At 54.4% G+C, this 16181-nt stretch overlaps 1 protein-coding gene across 1 annotated transcript in view; it reads left to right on the forward strand.

Annotated features, from left to right (window-relative positions):
- IL6R (interleukin 6 receptor) overlaps positions 1-15660 on the forward strand; it is a 41444-nt gene extending 25784 nt beyond the window's left edge. The window contains exons 7-10 of the mRNA XM_044916001.1: positions 3394-3440; positions 4591-4660; positions 7499-7592; positions 12313-15660. Coding sequence (XP_044771936.1) covers positions 3394-3440; positions 4591-4660; positions 7499-7592; positions 12313-12559 — 458 coding nt within the window. The 3' untranslated portion in view covers positions 12560-15660. The remainder of the gene's footprint in view (positions 1-3393; positions 3441-4590; positions 4661-7498; positions 7593-12312) is intronic.
- The last annotated feature ends 521 nt before the right edge of the window (positions 15661-16181 follow it).

Below are 16181 nucleotides of genomic sequence, written 5' to 3' on the forward strand. Positions count from 1 at the left end.
TCACATCCCCAGGGCCCGTTATGTTCTTTGTTCCTAATGCCGAGAGTCAGGTCACTGTTTAAGCAAATATTAATGTGCCAAGCGGGCACTCCTTTCAGCATAGGTGTCTGGGAGGAAGCCAGCCGCCTTGCTTGGAATGTCTAGGAGATGTTCAGTGTCTTGGCCAAGATCATTTACCTGTCATGAAGTCCTCTGCCATCTTTTATATTGCATTTCTCTATCCTAAAACCCAAGCAAATGAACTCAAACCTGTCCTCAAGTTAATGGAAATGAGTTTCTTGTTTTAAAAACTCGTGTGGAAAAAAAGAAAAAAACCCTCACATGTGGTCTATTAGTCTTGTCATTCATTCATTTTGTTATGAATATGATACCTTCTCTAATCTTGGAAATATTCCATACAAGGAAAACACGCAGCGGCAGTTACATTTAACATTTCTAATAGTCTTCCCTAAGTGCTTTTCCATAATAGAAATTTTACTAACTACACAGTTTTTCAGAAAGATGTGTTAAGTTCTAGGTTCACAAAGATGAGTAAGATAGAGTCTCTGAATGTGAGGAATGCTCAACCTAGAGATGGTTTTAAAAATAAAAAAAAAGCCCAGGGGCATCTGGGTGGTGCGGTCAGATAAGCGTCTGACTTGATCTCGGCTCAGGTCGTGATCTCAGGGTCAGGAGATCGGCGAGCTCCATGCTCAGCCAGGAGTCTGCTGGAGATTCTCTCTCTCCCTCTGCCCCTCCCCCTGCTTGTGCTCTCCTCTTCAACTCTCCAATAAATAAGTTAATCTTAAAAAAAAAAAAAAGTTCATTCTTAGAGCCTGAAAGACTTGTTTCTTTCTTTTTTTTTTTTTTTTAAAGATTTTATTTATTTATTTGAGACAGAGAGAATGAGAGAGAGCATGAGAGGGGGGAGCGGGAGAGGGAGAAACAGGCTCCCTGCCGAGCAGGGAGCCCGATGCGGGACTCGATCCCGGGACTCCAGGATCATGACCTGAGCCGAAGGCAGTCGCTTAACCGACTGAGCCACCCAGGCACCCCTGAAAGACTTGTTTCTTACAAAATTTTGGACAAGTTCTTTAACCTTCCCGTGCCTCAGTTTCCCCATCTGTAAAGTGGGGAAATCATGATACTGTCTCAGTATTGTTGTGGAGACTACACAGATTGATCCATGCCAGGTGGGGAGATTGGCACATAGTAGGCGCTCAGTAAATGCTGGAGATCATTACAGTTGGTGTGGTTTTGTTGCCACGAGTCACTTCCAGGCACACGGGGGCCTGTGGCTGTCCGTTCCTTCCCCTCCTTCACCCAACATGCCAGCTGAAGGGAGGCTTTAGGAAATATGAAATACTTCTGCCGAAACAGAAAAAAATACGTGCTCCCTTTCTGAGCCTCGGTGTCTTTGTGAGATGGAGCTCGCAGCGAGCGCCACACGGGGGCCTGGGGGCCTGGGAGCCTGCGGTGGGATGGAGCCTCGGGCCCAGGAGCCTGGATCTGGCAGAGAGCTGCCCACAAAGGCCGGTGCTAGCTTTCTAGTAGCAGTCGTCTAACGTCCCTCGAGCCCGGGTCTCTTTGTCTGCCCAGTGAGATGGTTATCGTCACAACAATGCGGCAGTTTCTTTACCCTCCATCTCTGGGGACACGATGGTCTGAATCGGGTCCCCATGGTCATCTTGGGAGTTTCTAAAAAGTCTTATTATGTAAGACTTAATTTTCTTATGCATTAGAAAAATTGTATTCATTCTGGGTTGAGATAAAATTTCCACTTATACCCAGAAGTCTAAGCCATCAACAGTTAAACATCCTTCTCTGGACCACATGCCATGTTGGGGATCAGAGCTGAGGGTAGAAACTGGATGGGTCTCCCCTTCTAACTGAACATCTCTCTGGATTTGGAGAGCCTTTAAAACCCCCTGATGTCTGGGTCCCATCCCCGAGATTCTGAGGCCGTAGGTCAAGGATGGGACCCCAAAGGCCACAGATGATGCTGAGTGTGGCTGAGTGTGGGAGGCCCTGGGTCCAGTGGCCATCTGGGGTCATCTCCTGGTTTTCGCTTTCGTTCGTGCCCCGTACCCTTTGCTCATCCTTCAGTCACCCCTGCTGTGAGTCTACCTGTTCTTGGCTAGGGAGGAACACCAAGGAATCAGGCTGGGTCCTTCCCAGTCCCTGAGGCTAGTTTGGGGCTGATCTGCTGTGTGATCTTGGACAAGTTGCTTTCCCACTCTGGGACTCTGTTTCCTCTGTACAGTGGGGAGGGTGAGCGTGCTCTGGTGTCCGGCCCAGGCTGCTAGTGTGTGGTTTCCTCCCCTCCTGGGCATGGCACGGTCCTGCTGGAAATTCTCTCCCAAGCAGAAAGCAGTACTGCCTTCTCCTCTGTCCCTTAGTCCACTCCTGCTTCAGAGAGGCTCCACATCTTCGTGTAAACCATTTCTGTGGTATTTTTAACTTCTTGATGGAAAAATGATGGACTGAAAAGAAAATATTTTAAAATCCAGAGCATTCTACCCGTTGCCTGTCACAGCTCAGCTCTGAGTCCCTTGGGCTCACATTTGCCACAGAGCCTGGCCTTGCATTCATGCTCTTGCTTCGATGCTTGACCTCCTGCTGCTGGGGGTGGAGGGGCGGTTTCTGCAGAAATAATGCTCTTGGGGGGGGTGGGGGTGCTTGTGTGTGCCCGAACCATGTCCCTTCTTGGGCCAAGCCTACCAAACCCACCCAGGCAGATGAGAGCTTGTTTAAATATTTTTTATTGCAAAAAGGTGAGTAGGAGAACATTAAAATGTTAACAATGCTTATATCTGGTGATGTGTCCTTGTGTTTTTTTTCTCCTGTGTGTGAATATATGTTATGGTGTATAGTATAATACTCAATAAATAATGATATAAATACGTTTCTTTAGGGACTTTGGATCAGACCACATGAGCCTTTCTTTGTCTTGTGTTTTTCATACATTATGTCCTCAATGTTTTTCTAATTTATTTATTTATTTTAAAGATTTTATTTGTGAGAGAGAGAGAGAGAGAGAGAGAATGTGAGCAGGAGGAGGGGTAGAGGGAGAGGGAGAGAGGGAGTCTTAAGCAGGCTCCACTCTGAGTGTGGAGCCCTATGTGAGGCTCAATCTCAGGACCCTGAGATCATGACCTGAGCCGAAACCAAGAGTGGGACACTCGACTGACTGTGCCACCCAGGCAACCCTTTTCTAATATATTTTTAAAGACTATTGCAACATATGGGTATATCCTCATTTATATGACTAATCCCTTGGGGTTGACTACTTGGTTATTTCTAACGTAAAGCTCTCTTAAATAACACGGCAATGAGCTCTTCTCTGCTTCTGAGGCCCGTCAGACGGGACTTCAGGGTCGGTGGATCATTAATAGTGAGTCTTCTTCCCCACAGAATCCAGGAGCCCTCCAGCTGAGAGCGAGGCGGCGTCTTCCACGCAGGTGAGCTCGTGTTCTCGTAAGGGGTCAGGGTAGCAGCACCCGGGCGTGGGGACTGTGGGCTGGCACCAGACCGAATTTGGTTCAGATCCCAGCTCTGGCACTTACTGGAGCTGTGGCCGTGGACGTTACTGTCGTCTTCAAGCCTCTGTAAAACGGGGTGAGGGCAGTTCCGTCGTCCCGGATCTGTTGTGGCTAGGGTGGCGCGTGGAGCGGTGCTGGCCTGGCCTGCAGAACCCCTGGGTCTCGTGGCTTCTGTCTCACCTCCGGACTGGTGGACACCACTGAGGGCCTTGCTTGCGACTCCGATTCAGTTCATCCGAGCCCTTCCTCTGTGCGCTCCTGGTGTCTTAATTTTCTGGAAAGAGGATTACCTCCGAAGCTGCTTAACAAATCTTGGGGTAATCCAGTTTCCCATCCAACTGCATGTCCTCCTGTGGTCCTCAATCCCCTAAAGGCCAGCTGAGCTGCGAGGCTCAGCGCCTCCTGGAGCTAGGCGGCCCGGGGAGGGAGCCCGGGGCCTTGCTCCTTACCCATATCCGCAGGGCTGTCCGGGCACCAGCAGAAGCGGCTCCCCGGGGGAAGCCTATGTGGTGCGTCCACATCGCTCCCACCCGAGCCAGGGGGTGGGGACGGATGCTCGCTGGGGGCTGGCCCAGCTGTGCTCTGCTCTGGGCTTGCACCTGCAGTCTTGTTCCATCCTGATGATAATGAGGTTCAGAGCCAGGATGGCTGTGCCTAGAAGGGAAGAAAGTGACACCCACAGGGGTTCCAAAATCTGCCCAAGGTCACAGAGCTAGTGAGTGTGGGCCCAGGATTCTAGTCTGTGGTTTTCCCAGGACATGGTGGTGCGTACGGCCTGGCGTGGGACCTGGGGGACAGCGCTGCATTTGCCTGTCTGTTGAGTATCTCCTCTGGGGACGGGCTGCGCCCCCGGCTCTTGGTGGAGAGGCAGACGGGAAGAAGTCCCACCTTGAGTAGGCAAGGTGTAGCACAACTAGTGTAAATAAGAGTGCAGATGCTGAGTGTGTCAGGTCAGAATGGAGAGGTCTCTGAGACAGAGGGCAGATGGTCTTGGAGGGGGTGCCTGAGCTGGGGCCCAAATGATGGTGGGATCTGCAGAAACCGGCTGACGGGGGATTCTCTCTTTTAGGCACTGACTACTAACAAGGACAATGAAAGTAGTCTCTCTAAAAATCCTGCAAATGCAACCAGCCTCCCAGGTAAGGACCGGGTATTTTTTCTGGTGGTCTAAGGGGCACAGAATGCTTCTCTGACTTGGAAATGTTGCCAGAAGGCCAGTCCGCAGAAGGACAGGGCAACGGCAGAAATGCTGAGGGAACCATAGCAGAGTGGCGCAGACCAGTGAAACGTCCCTCAGTTGGCCCAGAATATGAATACACGGGCCACAGACAACGTTACTGGAGTCTGAAATGGAAAACGTGTTGAGGGAAGCCTTTATTTTGGGCGCCCTTGACTCCAGGGCTCTGCTTCCCTATTACATGCGAGACCAGGAGAGCTTACCAACATCTGCACCAGGAAGAGTCACGGGTCTGCCCTACGTGCGGGCCTCCTGGGGTCTGGACTCTGGAGCCTCAGCCCTGGGGCAGCCGCGTCTGACGGCTCTTGGCGTTCTGAGGAGGCTCTTGGCGTTCTGAGGAGGCCCTTGGCCTCTGCCCCCACGCAGGCCGCCCAGGCCCGCATCCAGGGGGCAAGCCCTGCTAACTGCCTGGGGCTGGGGACTCAAGGCGAGTGGGCCCCTCCCCCCTGTCTCCGGGGCTGTGCTGTGCGGGGGGGGGGGGGGGGGGGGGGGGGAGGGCGGCGTGGGGGCCCTCAGGCTCAGACAAAGAGGCCCGTGTACGTTAACAGAGGGCTGGGAGACAGGCCAAACAGAGGCGGAGATAGAGCAAAGGGCAGCTTAGAGATAACAGAGGGCATGTCCAGTTGGGGGAATCACAGAAGGTTCTGTGGCCTTGAGTGGTGTGTGGGGGGAGGGGAGGCTAGGGTGCTGGCTCCAGGGCTGCGGTGGGGGAGGGGCCCTCGCAGGATGAGCTCATCTAGCCCCATCTCTGTAAAAGGCTGTCTGTGGGCTGATGACTCCCAAATTCAGATCCTGTGTCTGATAACCCAGTCAACTATCCAACGGCCTGGATGACGTGTCCACTTGGTGTGATGCTCACTAGAAATCTCAAACTTAGGTCTGAAACAGACCCTCGAAGCCACCTCCCCTTGCCGGCCCAAATCTGTTCTTCTCTATCCTCCTCATCTTTTTTTTTTTCTTTTAAAGATTTTATTTTATTTTTAAAGATTTTATTTATTTATTTGAGAGAGAATGAGATAGAGCATGAGAGGAGGGAGGGTCAGAGGGAGAAGCAGACTCCCTGCCGAGCAGGGAGCCCGATGCGGGACTCGATCCCGGGACTCCAGGATCATGACCTGAGCCAAAGGCAGTCGCTTAACCAACTGAGCCACCCAGGCTCCCTAAAGATTTTATTTATTCATTTGAGACACAGAGACAGAGAGAGAGAGAGAGAGAGCATGAGCAGGGAGAGAGGCAGTGGGAGAGGGAGAAGCAGGCTTCCCGCTGAGCAGGGAGCCCGATGCGGGACTCAATCCCAGGACCCCAGGATCATGACCTGAGCCGAAGGCAGATGCTTAACCATCTGAGCCACCCAGGCGCCCCTCCATCCTCCTCATCTTGGTAACTGGCACACATTCGCTGGGTTGCTCAAGCTGGAGGGGGGTTGGGGGCAGGCATGCTCCCTCTTCCACCCCCGTCTGTGTCCAGTCCCTTAGCGGAGACACGTCCGGGAGCTGTCCCTCTCACCACCGCCAGCACCTGGGCCCTCCGCCACTGCCTCTCCCCTGCTCTGTGGGACTTGAGGAGCTGCCTGCTGGTCTCCCGGCTTTCACTGTTAACCCCCAACAGACTCTTTTCTGACCAGCAGCCAGAGTGACTCTGAGATCACACGTCCAATCTCTGGTCTCTGTGGGGCCAGGCCCCCATCCTTAGACCTCGCCTCCCCCATTCTCCCTGTCACTCACTCTGCCCTCCTTGCTCTTCAGCACATGCCCACCTCAGGGCCTTTGCACATACTGCTGTGCTCTGCCTGCATGCTCTTCCTCCAGCCTCCACTAGGTCAGCTTCTTTACACATCCAGGTCTCTGCTCAGATGCCCCCTTGTCAGGGAACCTGTCCCAGCCACCCCGTCTGATGGAGCTCCCCTGCTGTCACTCTGTTCTTCCTCTGATTTTCACTGTCACTACTGAGGTCATATTACACATTCATTTGTTTGTCTTTCCTGTGATTAGAATGTAAGATCCAGGGGCTCCTGGGCGGCTCCGTCGGTTGAGTGTCCGACTCTTGGTCTCAGCTCAGGTCTTGGTCTCAGGGTCGGGAGTTCAAGCTCCACATTGGGCTCCATGCTGCTTGGGGACCAAGTGGAGGGACAGATAAGACATGACACCCCATTGGAGAAAACTTGGTTTATTTTTATTTTTAAAAGATTTTATTTATTTATTTGACAGAGAGAGACACAGCGAGAGAGGGAACACAAGCAGGGGGAGTGGGAGAGGGAGAAGCAGGCTTCCCGCAGAGCAGGGAGCCCGACGTGGGGCTTGATCCCAGGACCCCGGGATCGTGACCTGAGCCGAAGGCAGATGCTTAACAACTGAGCCCCCCAGGCGCCCTGAAAACTTGATTTAACCCGAGTTCCTGACATTGTCCTCAGTGGGGCTGCCATTGGTGACATCCTGGGAGCCTTCGGTGTCTTGCACCCCTGTGCCTTGTGGGGACAGGCTGAACCCCATAGGAAGGCCGCGCTGAGTGGGTGTCTGTGGCCGGCCACAGGAGCTTGGAAGCTCGGAGCAGCTCCAGGTGGTGGGGTCCTGGGGTCAGATTTGCTGGGGCCGGGACGCTGGCCAGGCCTTCGCGCGGCCCGCTGGTTCGCAGGGCATTTCCTCCTCTAGGATGGAGGTTCCTTTGCAGCTTTAGACTGTACCAGCTGAGTGGTTTCTCTCCCTCTTCCTGCCCCTGTTTCTCCTCGTCTTCCTTCTCCTAGTGCAAGACTCTTCTTTGGTGCCGCTGCCCGCCTTCCTGGTGGCCGGAGGAAGCCTGGCCTTTGGGACACTCCTGTGCATCGGCGTCGTCCTGAGGTGAGCGGGGTTGGGGCGGCCGGGGGGCACCCTCCTCCCCCTCGGGCTGATTTGGGGTATATTAGAGGAGGAACTGACGAGATTGGATGACACATTAGATGAGGAGAAGGAAAGGGGGTGAGTCAGGGTGCCCCTCGAGTCTCCAGCCTCGGCAGCTGGGTGGATGGCGGGGTCAGTCCCGCGGAGACTGGGGGGCGACGGGGGGCACTGATTCTGCTTGGGGGCATGGAGTTTGAGGTGCCTGTGAGAAGCCTGGGCGGACACGTTTGGTAGACGGTTCGGATCACTGCCGGTGAGTAGGGGGGACACGGATGAGGCCGTGACAGTCCCTGTGGAATTCAGAGGTTGAAAACTTGTGTGGACGTGGAGGGACCGGGAAGCCTGCTTGATAGAAGCGGAGGGGGCGGCGTCTGTCAGACACCGAGGACACCCCTCAGGCTCGGGGGCTGCCGTGTAATATGACCTTGCCTGTCCTCCAAGAGCCACACACCGACGTGGTTGTAGGGCCACGTGAGAAACGCCACGGAAGTCTGTGAACAGGCAAGTCCGAGGTGCCTGGCCAGACCCCCTTGGGAATATCCCGTAGCTCAAAACGAGCGGACCTAGAGGGTCACCTGTCAGTGCTCTGTCCAGGCCTGTCCTCCAGCGCCGGTGATTGGCGCCATGCCCGCGTTGCTCCACCTCTCTCTCTCCTGTTGGCCATTGGTTTTGTCCCTGTTCCCAAGCTTGCAGGGACGTCAGCCAGTGTGCTCCTCCCACGGGGGCAGTAAAGAACACGCCCGGAGCTCACGACTGTAGTGCAGGACCTTGCGGTTTTGCACGTGCCGAAGACCTAAAGGAGGTCAGGCTGGGCCCTGGCGCGGATGGCGGCCCTCAGCGGAGCGAGTACGAGTGCAGGAGGAACCTCAGTCTGTCCCTCCTTCTTCTCCCTCATGTGTGGCTTTCCGGGGTTCTCGCGGTGACTGTGAGCGGTGTCTGGGGAGGAAGGGGTTGAGAGACTTCCCCACTCGTGGGATCCCCACAGAGACTCTGAGCCAGCTTTGCCACCAAGGTGGTCTGGGTTGGAAGATGACTGAGGTGACATCTCAAACGTTGGTCAGGGTTGTGTCCACTCTGATTCCCCAGTGAAGAGGCGAGCAGGGTGTGCAGGAGACGAGGCTCCGAGTGTGTGGAGGTCACTCCGTGGAGGGGCTGAGAGCTCACTGTCTTGTGGGGACCAGAGAGGGGCCGTGCCAACGTGCTGCGTTCTTCCTCCTGCCTTCCGAGGGACCCACCGCAGACCCGACAGAGTCCCTGGCAGGGTTTCCACTGGGCAGATGAGGAGTCGGGAGCTGGGAGGCTCGGGGTAATGGGGTAACGACAGCTGGTGCTGAGAAAGCCGACTCCAGCCCAAAGCTCGTGCTCTTGGGATAGGGCCTTACGGTCCGTTTGTCAAATTCTTTAGTTTTGCAAATGAGGAAACAGCTCTGAGAGGTGAGATGACTTGCCCAAGGATGCAAGCTTGTTACTAGCAGAGCCAGGACTAGAACCCGTGGCCCCAGAGCCCCTGCCCACCAGGCTGGCCTGCTGTCGGCTAGCAGGTGGGCCCAGTGGCCTTGTCAACACGCTGCGCCATCTCGGCGTGCTGTGGGGCCGCTGGTGGAGAAGCGTTAGGTTGGGACTGACCACCCCGTTCCTCATGAACCTTGTTTGCTAATCTGCGGACGGTGCGTGGACACGGGCTGCTTGCTACGCAGCCGGCGCCCTGGAGACGCGGACGGGATGAGGGCCCTGTGTGGACGCTCGTCAGTGGTTTGTCTCCCAGCCTGGCGAGGTTCCGTTTTCTCTCGTGTTAAGCAAATGTATTTGGGAACAGGCCAGTTATTTCAAGTGATGTCCCCAAAGCCCACATGTGGAGAAAGGTGTATAAACTTGGGGAAGCTGGGAATTTGGGAGAGCCGTGGCAGCCGCCGGATGCCACGTCACGGCAGGTGGAACGCGGCAGGCCGGCCGACGCACAGCCTGCCCGCCCGTCATACCGTGTTTTTCTGGGTAGTACATTTATTGTGCGTCTTAAGCAAAGCATAGTATCTCCTAAAATTTTCCCACCATTATTAGTGACAATTAAAAAACATTTAAATGTGCCTTTGGAAACAGGTGTGGCAGCTTCTGAAGCAGGTGTTCTCACTCGGGCCGGTTCCCCCAGCCCACACCCCGCCGCGCTCCTCCTGCAGCTCACGCCTCGAGGCGCGGGACACAGGATTTTCAAAGCTGAGAGTTACTTTTCTGCATTTTTTCGGGAATGGAGTGGCGTTTGAGTGAGGACTTCCTGTTTTAGGCATGCCTGCTTAAATCATCGTGAATCAACTCTGTGTCTCATTCCAATAGTTTAAAACCACTGAAAACACGGGGCGCCCCTGGTGGCCACGGGAGTGGCTGTGTCCGTGGACTTCTCACTAGGGCTTGGTTTCTCCATGTCACTTGTTTAAAAGAGTGACAGTTGTTCTAAATGTTTCTAAAATTTTGTTTTAGCTGCAGAGCCTTTTCTTTAAGTAAAACGTCACGAAGCACAAATACGTACGGCAGACAGAAGGCAGGGGCTGAGGTGTATGAGGCTGGGCAGCAAGGCCCCACCCTCTCTAGCCCCTGGCCCTCCCGGACCCCCACTCAGGCCAGAGCAGCGCCCGCTGTGGACTCCCCGAGCCCGGCTGCTTCCGAAGTCGCTTTGAGCTTAGTGATTTTTAGGAAGCGTCTCATTCAAAGTATTTCTTTTTTTTTTTTAAGATTTTATTTATTTGTTTGACAGAGAGAGACACAGTGAGAGAGGGAACACAAGCAGGGGGAGGGGCAGAGGAAGAAGCAGGCTCCCCGCTGAGCAGGGAGCCCGACGTGGGGCTCGATCCCAGGACCCCGGGATCATGACCTGAGCCGAAGGCAGACGCTTAACGACTAAGCCACCCAGGCGCCCCAACTCAAAGTATTTCGAAAGAAGACAAGCTCGTCTTTCTCAGTTACCCATCCAGTTACTTACTTTGTAAAAAGGTCAGATACTGCTTTCCGTGTGGGTTAACTAATGTCGATAGAGACTGAAATTGTGATATATGCTTATTTGCTACATAGTGACAACAAGAAAGAAGAAAAAAATCATGCATTATCCAGACAGCCGCTGTTAATTTTTAAAACGTAAATGTGACCAAACTCCAGCAAACAGGAAACTCAGGTCCTGTGTGTGCAGCTCCACGAGCATGCACAAAGTGAGCACACCCTTGCAACCCGCGTCCAGATCGAGACGTGTTCATGTTTGGGTGAGCTTCCCGAGGCTCTTTCCTCGGCCCAGTTTCTTGTTTTTATGTCGCCGTGATGACTCTGCATCTACAGCTGAGTCCTGCCTTTTACCTTTAGCATCAGCTATAACATAAGCATGCTTCCGCCTCATTTCGCTTCTCTGTAGCGCTCACTTACCTCGGCTGCAGGCGCCGCCAGGACGGTCTGCCCAGGCTCATGCACCAGCCTCAGCTGCGGGGGCTCAGCTGGTTTTGCTCTTACAGACAACACTGTGTGGAACGGCCTTGTGCAGAAAGCTTTTCCCACAGCTCTGCAGTTTCCTTAGGGTGTATTCCCAGAAGTGAAATTCCTGGGTCAGAGGGTCTGAGTATTTGGAAACCCCGAGTGTCCTGACTGCCCCCCCGTTGTGTCCGGAGGGAGGTGGCTCCCCTGAGGGTCCGGCGCCGCCGCGGGAGCCCCTGCTGCGCTGGGTGCCCGTCGTGGCGAGTGGGGACCTGCAGTCACGCCCCGCACACTGTTTATTCCACTTGGATCACAGGCTCTATGCCAGTGGCGGATTTGGAGCCAGCTGTCAGTGATTTATCGTCACCAGGACAGGAATAGCCTGTTGATATAAAAAGAAACCCAAGGAAAACCCCCAAACCTTGTTTTTGACCTTGGTTTCCCTCCTCCCTCCAAGCCCTTCCTGGAACGGCTGATGTGAGGTGGGCCCGAGGGAGGCACGTGGCCCCACTCTGGGGTCGGTGGGCGACAGTGGGGAACTGGGGGCAGGGTCCAGGGGCCCCGACGCGGCTCTGGAGATGACTATCCCCGGCTCATGTCTCTGGTTGGCCGAGTGACTTTTCTTGGTTCCTGAGCCCTGGCTGTGGGCCCAGCGCCGAGCGGGCGAGGGGAGCTGCGATCAGAGAGATGTCTATCTCCTTCCTGTTTGGCGTCCCCTTCCTGCCAGATGAGTCACTTGTACCCGCGTGGTACCCACGGCAGGGTCTGTGAGGACCCGCCAGAGGTGCCGAGGGGTTGGAAGCGAGAGGAGGGGCAGGGCTGTTGTGGGAGTGGGCAGCCCTGACCCGCCGCCAGCTACCTGCCCCGCCCGCCTTCGCCTGACCCAGAGGCGGGAGGCCCTTTTTCCTTCCACACAGAAAGAATACCCTGTTTTTTAGGTAAATGGGTTTGGGACCCATGATGTGTACCTGTGGGCAGCCTCTGGAACAGGACCAATTAAGTCCCTAGTGCCATAAAGGGATGCTCATGGCCACAGAGGCCTCAGTTTCCCCATTTGTCAACGGGACCAACAATACGTACCTGCCCCCCCGAGTGTTTTTGAAATAGTATTGCGTAACCCCTGGTGATGGAATGAATGGTTTTCCCCGTTTTGAGCAGAGAGCTGCCCTTCTTCACTCGGGCTTGTCACAGGGGGAGCTAAGCACCTGTGTGGTTTGTCTTTGTCCCTGTGAAGGTTCAAGAAGACGTGGAAGCTGCACACGCTGAAGGAAGGCAAGGCGAGCGTGCACCCGCCGTACTCGCTGGGACAGCTGGTCCCCGAGAGGCCCAAGCCCACCCCGGTTTTGGTGCCCCTCATCTCCCCGCCGGTGTCCCCCAGCAGCCTCGGGTCTGACAGCACCTCGAGGCACAGCCGACCGGATGCCAGGGGCCCACAGAGCCCTTACGACATCAGCAACAGAGACTACTTCTTCCCCAGATAGCGGCAGGCGGGCTGCCAGGCCCTCCGAGCCTCGTGAGTGACGAAGCACAAACTGGCTCATCTCAGGTGCCGGGGCCTCACGGAAGGTGCTTCACTTCCCGAAACAGGGTTGCTGCCTCTGTCCAGAAGGAAGAGGTGGCTGAGTCTTGGAACCACCCTTTCCCAAGTGCCTAAAGAGGTCGACCCCCGGAGGAGGCAGGTCACCATCGTGCTGAACACTCAGGTGGACGAGCTGCCGGCCACCCACGCAGCCAGACTCCTCTGCGCGAGCGGCAGCCTGCGCCAGGTGGGACGGATTTCCGGCCGAGACTCCCCGGGCACCTCCTGGCCTGCCGAGCAGCTCCGCCTTCCAGCCTCAGTTCTTGGAGCCCGCGTGCCTTGGCAATTCAGCCTTTCCAGGCCTGAGGATGGGAGAAGCACCTGCCTTTCTTCCCCACACCTGAAAATAGCACAGCGGGTCGCCTAGTATCTCAGGGCCTGGTGGTTTGAAATGGAATTGTAATTAGTTCCTCATTAGCATTTTGCTAAATGCGAATGGCGATCCCAGGCACTTGCTGAATCCAGAGCAGGTGCAGGCTCGACTTCCCTCTTTGGATCCCAGGACTTCAGGAGGAGAGAAGCAGAAGAGAGGGGACGGTCGTGGAGAGACAGGCCTCCGTGTCCTCCCCAGGGGTGGCACTGCCCGGGGACCCGGCCTCTGGAAGCCAGCTTCCCTGTCTCCCCACCCTGCTCCCCCACGAGGAGGACTGGCAGGGACTTCTGCCGGCGGGGGGGGTGTCGCAACTGCTGTTCTTCTACCTTGTTTTCAGCTGAGCCTGAGAAACAAGGGAAGATAATGTTTATGTGAAAAGACAAAGAACCCGGCAAGAATGTATTTTAACTTGTTTTTCTTAAAAAAAAACCCCAAAACTGCTGTTTTATCTTCAAGGGTGGGAGGGCCAGTATTCGCTGAGTGTCAGTATATGAGTAACTTGGGGGAAAAGCACAATAACCTTGTTTAGCACAAAATTGAGTCAAGTGAAAAAGGAGGAGAAAAGATAATTTTCCTTTTAGAGCAGAGAGTCTGGTTTCATTCTACATCTTGTTTTTGTCTTAAAAAGTGAGAACATAGTCTGTCTCCCTTAACCTGGGGAAAGCAGCTGCTTACCCCGCCAGGCCGGGGCAGCGGAGAGGGTGTCCGGCCCCCACCCCCGAGCCCTTGGTTGTGGGAGGGGGCTCCCTACAGAGTCCCCCACCTCGGGGTCTTCTTAGTTCCTCGATTTGATTCAGCCCAGCTAGGATCAGAGCACCCACTGACTGTGGCCACGTGGCCTCACCAGCGCCCTCATGGCGAGTCCGGGCTTTGACAGTTCAGGGATGCGTGTGGTCACCCAAACGAGGGCCCTCGAGCAGCATGGGGTGTCCCAGAATGAAGCTGTGGTTACAGGCAGCCTCGTAACCACCGCTGAACATTTACCAGACCACAGACTTTTCTAGTAGCCTGCTTTTTTAGACAGACAACCACCAGCACCAGACAGGTGGTGAGAGGATGAAAATGACCGGGTGTCCTTACCGGTTGCCAGGGTCAGGCCGCGCTGCCCGAGTCCATAAATCTCAGGCCCTGTTGCTGCTCTAGGCAACTAGTCTTCAGTTGACCGAAGTTAGGCAGGTGTCTTTTGTTGTTGTTTTTCTCAAGTTTGAGAACAGCAAAAATGCCATTAAAGGGAAATATGCAAAACGAGAATGTGCATGAGAAAGGTCTTTACCTCTTGGCGAGGTTAGGTTTTACTGGAGCCGAGATGGTGGAAGATGGACGGGCAGATAGCAGGCAGCGCCTGGCTGCTGAGAGCCGCCAGCTTTGATCTCCCAACTGTTATTGCTTTCATTATTATTGTAATGAAACTGCCTTTTTTTTTTTCCTGTATTGGAGAGGGTTTTTTTCCCTTTATGTCTATATAAGCTAGTGAAAATGAAGGAAGAGGGTTTTTCTGTGGGTTGCAGGCTGTGCCCTGTGAGCGCAGTGCACCGCTAAGCTCTGTGCTCAAATCCGCGGGCCGTGAGCGCGCTCCTACCCGTGGTCACCGCCCCTGGGTCCGGCAGGGCACCTGTTGCCCGTCCCCCTCAGCAGATGTTACCCACCTGGCCTGCAGCACAGCCAGACCGAGAGGACAGCTCCTCCTGCTGGGTGGGAAAAGCTGAAAATATGCTGGTTCAGGGTCTAAATGTGCTCAGTAATTCTTGTAGCATTAATGACAACTTTTTTGAAATGTCAAGGGGGTAGCATTGAATGGACGAGAGTTCTTTGTTCTGACGAGGTCTTGCCCTTGAGGCCTGTTTGCCGGGCTCTGGGCTCACAGAACCTCTGCCAGTTCCCTGCTATCCTGGGGGCGGGACACCTTGATAAGGGGTCGGGAGCCCACCTGGTGGTGAGCAGAGCCGTGTGGGGTAGGCTGGGCCTGGTCATGGTTTCTGGGCTTCCTGCAGAACGTTCAGGATCGTCTTGCCTCCTCAAAGGTACTGAAGGTTGACTCACTTGGGGAAGAGTCTGTCCTCCAGTTTCAGGTGGAGTTGGTGAGAAACGGGTCTTCATCTGGAGAAGCAGGGGTCACGGGGGGTCCTTCAGAGGCCACGCCGGCTTTCTCACGTGGCAGGCGGCGGTGGGGCTGTTGGGAGGCAGGCCAGCTGGTTCGGCGTCTGTCCCCCTCGTGTCCCCTGCGTCCCTCCAGCATCACGTCCTCCCGTGTGGCCTGGTGGCAGAGCCGGGGAGTTTCTATGACAACCTTACTGATTATTAAAGAACGCTGTCGGTTTTATGAACATGTGCTCAGATGAAGGTCTGCTGTAGAAAGAGCACTGGAACAGCACGTAGCAAGGCTGTGAATTAGCAGACACCACGTTTGGATGGGGATCACACACCCGTTAAATACAATACCTCAGCTTTTTTTTTTGGAGAAAAATAGTTTTAATTTTTGTTTTTATTTTTTACCTAATTACCTGAAAGCAAATACCAAAGGCTGATGTCTGTATGTGGGGCAAAGGGTCAGTATAATGTTTTTCAGTATTTTTCTTTTTATCAGCTATTTTCCATTTGAAGTGAAAATTGTAAATGTTTGAAATAAATAATTTCTAAAAATGTGCTGGAGATGTAATTATGCTTTGGGCACCTGGGCCGTTTGGAGGAAAGACGTGCCCAGTTAAAGAGGGAAGGATTGGAGAAACGTGGGCTTAAGACTAAGCAGGACCGTTTGGGGTGGGCCTCCCCCACGGCACGATTGAGTTACCTCTAGAAAGAGGTAGGTTCCAGAAACAATAGCAATTTCTCGAAAGACTTTAATTATGAAAATGTTTCCCAAAATGAGTCCTGGGGTTTCTGGAAGGGCGTGGGCACTTCTGCCACGTTTAGCATCACGGCCGGGGGGTGGGCGTGTGGGGAAGGAAGAGGACGGGCAGCTATTCATCAGGAGACTGTTTACTGAACAGGGGGTGTGACCACATCACAAAGGCGACCCTGCCCTCTTGAGCGGCAGCCTCAATCTGTCCCCTCTTGGAAAGGGTCTCTGGCAGGAAAACCTCGGGTCGCGGCCATCCGCGGCTTCCAAACGGAGGAGAGCCATCGTGTGGCTGCCTGTGGACTGGAGTTGGCA

Source organism: Neomonachus schauinslandi, chromosome 6 (assembly GCF_002201575.2).
Source record: "Neomonachus schauinslandi chromosome 6, ASM220157v2, whole genome shotgun sequence".
In the NCBI taxonomy this organism is placed as follows: domain Eukaryota; kingdom Metazoa; phylum Chordata; class Mammalia; order Carnivora; family Phocidae; genus Neomonachus; species Neomonachus schauinslandi.